The 8,890-nt window shown below is 34.9% G+C and overlaps 1 protein-coding gene across 1 annotated transcript; it reads left to right on the top strand.

Annotated features, from left to right (window-relative positions):
- Positions 1–6,251: 6,251 nt before the first annotated feature.
- LOC109240975 (agamous-like MADS-box protein AGL29) lies at positions 6,252–6,686 on the top strand. Its single transcript, XM_019407668.1, has one exon. It carries the CDS (start codon positions 6,252–6,254, stop codon positions 6,684–6,686), a length of 435 nt encoding a protein of 144 aa, XP_019263213.1.
- The last annotated feature ends 2,204 nt before the right edge of the window (positions 6,687–8,890 follow it).

The raw sequence follows: 8,890 nt of genomic DNA, 5'->3' as shown, positions 1-8,890 counted from the left end.
AAAATATAGCTATAGGAAGTAATATAGTAAATGATAGCTACAACTAGCTAATAACCACTAAACAATAGTGGTTTGTGAAAATTTCTCAAATATAAAATGGAAGAATTACAACCCTTGTCACTTTGCCTAACTGCCCAACCGAAAACGGACCACGTTTGAAGTCCTTACCTAGTTTGGCCCAGGTTGTACATAATCTGAAAGAAAATTTTCAGCCTTTAGCCACTATTACAAACACACTTTTACGGTTTCTTTATTTTCGTTTTTCTTCATTCCCAGCACACTCTATACTCTCCACCCGCCTCTCTTTGCTTTCTCCCTTCTTTCTCTTCTCTCACTCACATAGATCTGAATATTTATAGAACTCAAACTTGATTTAAAGCATTTTCTCTACTAAGTTGCTTAATCTTCGTAAATTTTTATAGATCACAAATATTTGAATCTCGATTTATGTGTGTATTTAAATTTGAAGTTTTGTTGCATCCATATTCTAAACTCCATTGAAGAAGCTTTGAAGCTCTAAGTTCAACTCAGATTTGGAAAATCTAACTCTAAAGTGATAGGGTTAAGTTAAAAATTATTGTAAAAGCTTGTAATGATAAGAATCTTGAGTGCTGGGTTAGTTGTGTTTGATTAACATTGGTTTTGGGAACCATACTAGTTGAAGAAGGAAGGTCAAGATGAAATCCAGTTTTGTATACACCATTCTACATCATTATACAATATTATAACATTATACAAAATTATAATAAGGGTATAATATTGTATAATATTGTATATTGGGTGTGAAAATAATGTTATACGAGATTGATCTTTCTTTTGAAGTAAGTTTCTCTTTCACGGTAGTAATTTTAGTTTTGTTGCATGTTTTTTATTTTTAGTTTTTCCACAGTTCCCTTTTGCTTTTGTTTTGGTTACTTTTTGTTTAGATTTTTCTTTTTGCTTTTACTTCGTATTCTCTATATTTTCTATTAACACCGATTTTGCTTTTTTTTGCCAGCAAAATACAGGTATACATTATTCAACATTTTCATATACAAACTTATACATCAATATACATTACTGTACAGATGCAGTTAAAACTGAAAAATAATTTTTTTGTATTTTTCTCACTTTTATCTAACAATTTATATATAAAGTTAATTTTTTCGTTGATTTTCTACTAAATCATGAATTTTCAAATTTTTCTTTCCTTGTTGAGTTTTCTGTCAAATCAGAAACTTTGGAGCACATTCATCTATATAGAACTTGGAGAATAAGATTTTAGGTCTGTTTTTTTGTATGTTTATAGCTGGAATGGGAATGTATAAACTTGGGTAAGAAATAGAACAAAAAACCATAAAAAATTTGCGTCAGAAAAAAAAGGGCATGAAGGTTTTTTTCGGACCTGAGCCAACTAATATTGGGCTACATATTTGTAAACTAAAATCTGGGTCATCCGGTTGTAAAGTTAACTTGTGGAGTGTATTATTATATAATTCTGTAGAGTAAAATATGTCTAAAAATTGTGTAAAATCCAATCAAACGTTGATTTAACTATATATCTTGATATTCATAATATATGTACATAATAATATTGTAAATTGCCTAATTCTCGATTGTAGAACAAAATTATAGATTATTATAGTCAAATAATGAGAATAAAGATTAAAAAGTAAAAAATTATTTGGAGACGAATTTTAATAGAATTCAAGTTTTACACGTTTTAATGTTAGACGACAAAATAAACTTACGGAAAAAGCTTCATAGTGTCACGCCTTGGCTAAACTGCCTCTGTGTGTGTGTGTGTGCTGGGGTGTGAATCTCCGCGTTGGCTTATTATTTTGTATTGCCATTTTTCTTTTAGATATAAGCACACACAAAAGAAGTTCTTCCTTCATCTCAGTATACATGACATTATTTTACTTTAGAACTTCCTAAAAAGTTAAACAATATTGTTCTACTAATGGTATTTCTTTCTAAATAATTTTCACAATTTAAACAATTCAAATGTAATATGGTATTTGTTACTATCTAATTGATTTTTCAATCATCATTTTAACGTTTTCTTCCCAAGTACTGATATATAAATCAAAAGGAACATTTACGTTCTTGCCCTGCTAAACACCGCTACTCCACCATATAAAATCAGAGTAAAGAAGAGAGTAATTTTTTGCACAAGATGAAAGAGTCGTGATGTTACTTTTTGTTTACCCTCAAAAACTAATAACAATTGAATTTATATGTGGTTTTAAGGATATGCGGATTAATTCCATACAAATAATCAGTAGCGTTAGATTAAGCAAATGGAAGACGTAATAAGTAACCAAACCAGTGATAAGAGTGATCCCAAGCTTGGTTAATGGCGCAATGAAGAACTGATAAAGCAAAAATAACTTTGAATAACAGAGAGAATGGAACTAAATTGCCTTGATGTTCGTGTTACAATGTATTTTTTGACTAATAAATTTTCCCCTTTATATAATAGGGAAATTTTACCCTAAGTACAATTCTAAAAAGGTAAAAATCTTCTGTTTCGCTAATCGCTGAGTTTCTGCCGATACGGGCCGAGATGCACGCCAGGATATCTGGTTTGGGCACGGATATCACGACCCTTTGATAGTCATGTGCAGTCGTTTGATAATGTTCTCCAAAGTCTCGAGGGCTGAACCGGACCCGGAGGACATGGTTCCGATGCCTCCGAGGGTAGGAGCCTTGCCGGAACCTCGACACGAGAGGCTCCTTGCCCGGATTCCGATTCCTTACGATCATGTTCCTGCTCCGTTTGGCTTACCGAAAAATCCAAATGTTCAACGGGCTTGGTTTTACCCGTATACACTTTTGTATGGATAATTTATAGGTATTTTGAGGAGGACAAGCATAACTACAAGATCAAGTTACACTGGATTTCAACATCAAGAGATAATTCATTTTGAACAATATAACTTAATTACAGCTTCACATTTATTATTTTGCATAAATATTGGGTACAAATAATTTGTTTTCGTACGATAATATGTGTGGGCATCTTGCTAACTACTTTCACAATAGATTGATTGAGTAAACCAATTCAATAACCTAAATGTTCTTCTTGCAAGTATTCTTTTTTCAATAAAAATCAGGAACTCAAAAAAAAAAAAAAAAGAGGAACTTTTGACCTCACCGTATGTTGGTTGTTAGTATTACTGTGTTCAAAATCAGAAAATCAGAGAAGCAGAGAAACATTAGTTTAATAAACAAAACAGAAAAAAATTATAATTCCGAGCCCACAAGTTGCTTGTGTGTCCTTAAGGAATTTAATCCCTCTCACTGTTGCCCAAGGTTTTGGATTAATTCCTCCCAGGATAGAACGGAATAACTATTCTGCAATACTGGCAATCGAAACTACAGAATTTCAGCGAACTCAACAAACGGAGCAGATCACACTTGACACTTTATATTTATTTGAAAATAATGCAAATAGAAAAGATGGGAGAAATTTTCAGATTTTTTCATATCTTAAAAATGAGGCCAAGCCTCTAAATTTATAGACAAAGGAAGGATGAGATGGAGAGGTGCAATCCAAAAGGTGCCTCTTCCATTTTCCATTCACACCCTTTAAAGAAAAAACGCAACAATCCCCCACATGAATGGGGAATGGGCATATGTGTAAAAACATGCATGAAAATACAGTGTGATTCGCAAGTAAGGATTAATCGCATCTGGATAAGTAGGTTTCCCTTTGAACTTTCCGTAGTGAACTTATGTCGGATATACTCGGTCAATCGGTAGAATTGATATCTTTGAACCGTCGAGCTTTGGTGTATAGACAACCATAAGTCACACAATCAACCCTTAACCGTCTTTGGTTCTCGTTGTTGTGTTCGTTTCAGCCATGAACACCACCTGGTTCATAAGTGCGTAGAGAACTGGCCTTACAGAATTCTCCTTGAAGCGACTTACACTTCACACTTACATAGGTGATTCCTAAACGTGTTATCCCGTAGATACACTATTTGATATACCCTGTATCAAACGTAGAAACCATTAAAAAAATGTCTTAACATTTTATCCTTGTTACTGAACATTGTCTTCATCACGAGAATGGACTAAAATATTATATTTGACAATGTTGAACCGGTCATGCATAACTTTGTTTGCGCTCCTTGAACCTAGATCTCGGACCTCCAAAAATCTAGGTAGAGTTACCGCCATGATGACTTGTCCTCGGCCATAGTCCCATTCCCTTAGATGATTTCTCAACTCCCTCTCTAGTTAGGCCTTTTGTAAGCGGATCCGCCACATTATCCTTTGATTTTACATAATCAATTGTGATAATTCCACTAGAAAGTAGTTGTCTAACGGTTCTATGTCTGCGTCTTATGTGACGAGACTTTCCGTTATACATAACGCTCCCAGCCCTTCCTATTGTCGCTTGACTATCACAATCTATACATATAGGTGCCAAAAGTTTGGGCAAAAATAGAATATCTTTCAAGAAATTCCGGAGCCATTCAACTTCTTCACCGTCCTTGTCTAAGGCTATAAACTCAGCCTCCACTGTAGCGCGATCAATGCACATTTGTTTGGACGATTTCCAATACATCGCTCATCCACCGACTGTTTAGAATCGGTTGAACCGGTGATCTAATTTTCATCACTATACCCCTCTATTATCGCGGGATACTTATTGTAGTGCAAAACATAATTTGGAGTATACTTCAAAACTCGTTTCATTATCATGAACGTTCAATGCAAACTTCCTTATGTTGTAGACTAATACGTCTCGACTTTCGATTGCATATCATATTATTGACTACACTTAATGTAGTAATAGTATATTATAACAACAGCTGGAATGATTGGCATCAGTTGTGACCACAACCTTTTAATATATAACACATTTATCAATCACTCCGTCATTTTCAAGCATTTGTATGCTATTTATTCATACGTCTATATGATATGCAAATTATAGCACCTTCATTTATGAAACAAATCCAACTTGCAATGGATTTGGTCATGTTCATCGGTTGGTTCACCTCATTATATACCAACGTATTAATCATTCGTTCATGACGNGAAAGACATACATGATACCACAATATTGTAGTCTCTACAGCGTGTAGCCCTACTATTTTGTATAGGTATTGTTTTGGGGTACAGTACAGTTGGCACACTGTACTGTGTACATTTGTTGTCCAAATTGATACGTGGAAATTCTTAAGTGTCATTAATCACTTTCTCTTGTCCAATAACTACAGCTCTTTAATTTGCTCATCTAATTCTTCTGCACCTAGCAAATCGTGTACAATTTGAACCGTGAAAAAAAGAAAGAGAAGTAAAAATAGCCTTCATACGGTAAGTTTGGGCTAGCCGGTATAATTAGTTTGGGGTTATGAATTGTCTGACTACTATTTATGGCTACTGGATGATATTTGTTTTCTCCGAGCGGCAAAAAGTGAAATTCTCTCAATAAATAAATATAGAGGTCTGTTGCTAGGGAGCACAATGTTACATATGTTGTAATGTCGATTTAGTATTTAATTACTTGCCATATAATTGCCAACATGACTTATAGACTGTTTGGCCAAGTTTTTTTTTTGGGCCAAAAGTGCTTTTTTTGTCCCAAAGCACTTTTGGCCAAAAATTGAGGTGTTTGGCCAAGTTTTTGAAAGGAAAAAAAGTGCTTTTGAGGAGAAGCAAAAGCAGTTTTGGAGAAGCAGAAAAAAGTAGCTTCTCTACAAAAGCACTTTTCTAAGAAGCACTTTTGAGAAAAATACACTTAGAAGCAGTTTTCAAAAGTTTGGCCAAACACTAATTACTGCTCAAAAGTGTTTTTGAAATTAGTTAGCCAAACACAAACTACTTCTCTGAAAAAGTACTTTTTGAGAAAAACACTTATCAAAATAAGCTGATTTTAGAAGATTGGCCAAACGGGCTATTAAAGTGGAATACGAAGAAACATTAACAAACATAAAAAGTAATTTCTTGACATGTTTTTTATTCATAGTAAGTATAGCATTAACATTAACTATGTAATAAATAGTCAATATTTTTCATTGTCTTGAGGATCAGTTCAACTTTTGCAGTCTCAGCTGTATAATGGGAACACAGTTTTGGATTCGGATTCTCTTTAATCTGATTTTATGAATTAAATTTAATCAAATGTGACAATACACGTGACAGAGAGACCCCCGCACTAACTATAAATCACACTAGCGGTTCTCTCGAAGTTGCTTAGGCTTATTCAGCCAAAATATCTTCTTAATATTCTTCTATATTTGTTTTTTGCAATGGCGAGGAGGACGAGTAGGGGTAGGCAAAAGATTGAAATGAAGTATGTCGAGTCCAAAGAAGCACGCTATGTTACCTTCTCAAAAAGGAAAGCGAGCTTGTTCAGGAAAGCGGATGAGTTTTCTACTGTGACGGGAGCAGACGTTGGTGTTCTTCTCTTTTCACCAAGTGGAAAACCATGTTCCTATACCTCCACTAGTGTTGAAAACATAACAGAAAAATTTCGAGAATGGAAACAACAGAATGTTGACGAGGGAAAATCAAGTGTCTTTCAGGCATTTGATGATCTTTGCAAAGATATACAAGATGAGAACGAGAAGAGAAAAAGTCGGGAACTAATGTATAAGGTCATGTACCCTGGCGCTGAAATACCGGCTGATAAAGAAAGTTTGGAGAAGTTTGTGCAAATGAAGCTGCGGTTGGAAAAAAATTAATGAAGCAGCAAAGAATCACATTCGAGCCGAGCGACTCAAGATTGATTTAAATGTTGTCCCTAAATATGAAGTGGGGGAGAGTTCGGGAACTCATCATTAATAGACGTGGCAGTGGCAATTGGAATCCTTGAGTTTGGTCCTAGTGTTTGGAGGAGAGTTTAATTACCAGTTAACGAGTCTCTCCAGTTGGTCAATTGTTGTCGTTGTTATTGAGTCAGTTATTGTTTGTCTTTAAGTCGTCCAATTATCTGAGGTTTTAGACCACATATGAAGTTGTTATTCGTCAATTTTTGTATTTGTTATTGTTGGTCTGAGGTCTTTCCATCATGCAAAATCCAATAAAATAAACTCTTCTCTTGTACCAAACATTCCATGAAATTTTTTGTCATCTTTAATTGTTCATGATGCTTTTGTCTAGTGAACAATATGAACTGATATAATACAGATGGTGTCTTTTCATGTTTCCATCTCACCCACTGAATTTGGCGAATTTACACCAAACTTTGCTACATGCGAGATAGTGGAATCTTTTTAATAGATACAGATGGAGTTGAATTGGGTGTTTGGCAATCCAGCGCCTTACTCATGGTAGAAAAATACTTACAGGGCCACTTGGTCGATGGAATAAGAGATAGCAATTCAATGTTAAAATACAGGATTATCGTATCTTGTGTTTGGTTGAATTTAGGAATTTCTTGATTAGTTATACAACACTAGTTGTATTATTTGTACCCCGCGTTTAGAGTGAGATAACAATCCCGAATTTACTAATCCCGAAATAAAGCACGAAAATAACAAAGATGCCCTTCCCAAGGCTCTTCTTTCAAAGTCCTACAAAAAATTTAAAGTAAATTTCATTGGTGATCATTCAACTTTATGTTCATTATCATAAAAATCCAAAAGTCATTTTTCTTTTTTTTGTTACGTAAAAATTATTCAACTTTGTGTTCATTACCCAAAAGTCACTTTTCTTTCTTTTGTTACACAAAAATTATTTTATTATGCTTTAGTTATTACAATAATTACTTTGACTAGATTTTACAAACCTTTCACCTGAAAAGTCTACTATGCCCTTGACATTATAAATTCTCCCATTTATGTAATACCTTTTATATTATATGGTATATGATATACTTTTACCCAAGTATTTTACTTATAATTAAAGTAATTTAATATTATTTTATTTTTTAATTTTATAATATATTCGTACTGTCACTACCCAAAACACGACCCGTCGTGATGGCACCTATTGATGATACTAGGCCAGCCGACAATTCTAAAACGATTTCAACAATAACCAGAATTAAATCAAGACTTTTTAAAATAACTGAAATCTTTGCCATAAAATGGGGTGAACCCCAAAATATAACTGCGAAAATAGAGCCCGACATCGGGGTGTCACTTGTCATGAGCATCTAACATAACCGATCCGAAAGTAACAAGACTAACATAGTCTGGAATCCAAAAAACATAAAATAAGGAAAGATAGGGAAGAAGAAAGCAGGGCTGCGAACGCCGGCAGCTACCTCACGATCTCCAATGACCAGCTACAAGTACTATCAACCCAACAACTCCCGGATCCGCACACGAGGCGCAGGGAGTAACGTGAGTACACCAACTCAGTAAGCAATAATAATAAATAAGGAACTGAAGATAGTGACGAGCTTCACAGTTTTAGTTCACTTTCAATAATTTCAGAAAGGAAAATAGTCATGCTTCCAAATTCCGGTAATACAAGTTAAATCAATTTATTTTAGTCAAGTTCAAGTAAAACCAGATAAAAGTATCTTTCAATAGTTTTTGAAACATGCATCTAAGACAATTGTATGCATCAATAATGTAATCATATACTGCCTCTCAGGCAATCATCTCTGAGTCCTCCCAATCACTCGAACCTCACAATCACTCATTCCTCCCATACACTCATTCCTCAAAATCACTAAGCACTCGGCACTTGCACTCAGTAGGTACCTGCACTCACCGGGTATGCTGAATCCGGAGGGGCTCCTTCAGCCCAAGCGCTATAACAAGCCAATCATGGCATAAATCAATCAGGCCCTCGGCCTCACTCAAGCATAAATCAATAAAACATGCTGCGGCGTGCAGCCCGATCCCATAAATATCCTCACAATCAGGTCTCGACCTCACTCAGTCATCAATCTCTCCAGTCTCTCGAGCTCTCAGATATCAGGAAAATCTGCCCA

Source organism: Nicotiana attenuata, unplaced genomic scaffold (genome assembly GCF_001879085.1).
Source record: "Nicotiana attenuata strain UT unplaced genomic scaffold, NIATTr2, whole genome shotgun sequence".
NCBI lineage: Eukaryota > Viridiplantae > Streptophyta > Magnoliopsida > Solanales > Solanaceae > Nicotiana > Nicotiana attenuata.
This window is presented reverse-complemented; position numbering and strand designations above follow the sequence as displayed.

Bases quoted from the DNA above. Each gene is read 5' to 3' on its own strand.
- LOC109240975 (XM_019407668.1), top strand. From the start codon at position 6,252: ATGGCGAGGAGGACGAGTAGGGGTAGGCAAAAGATTGAAATGAAGTAT.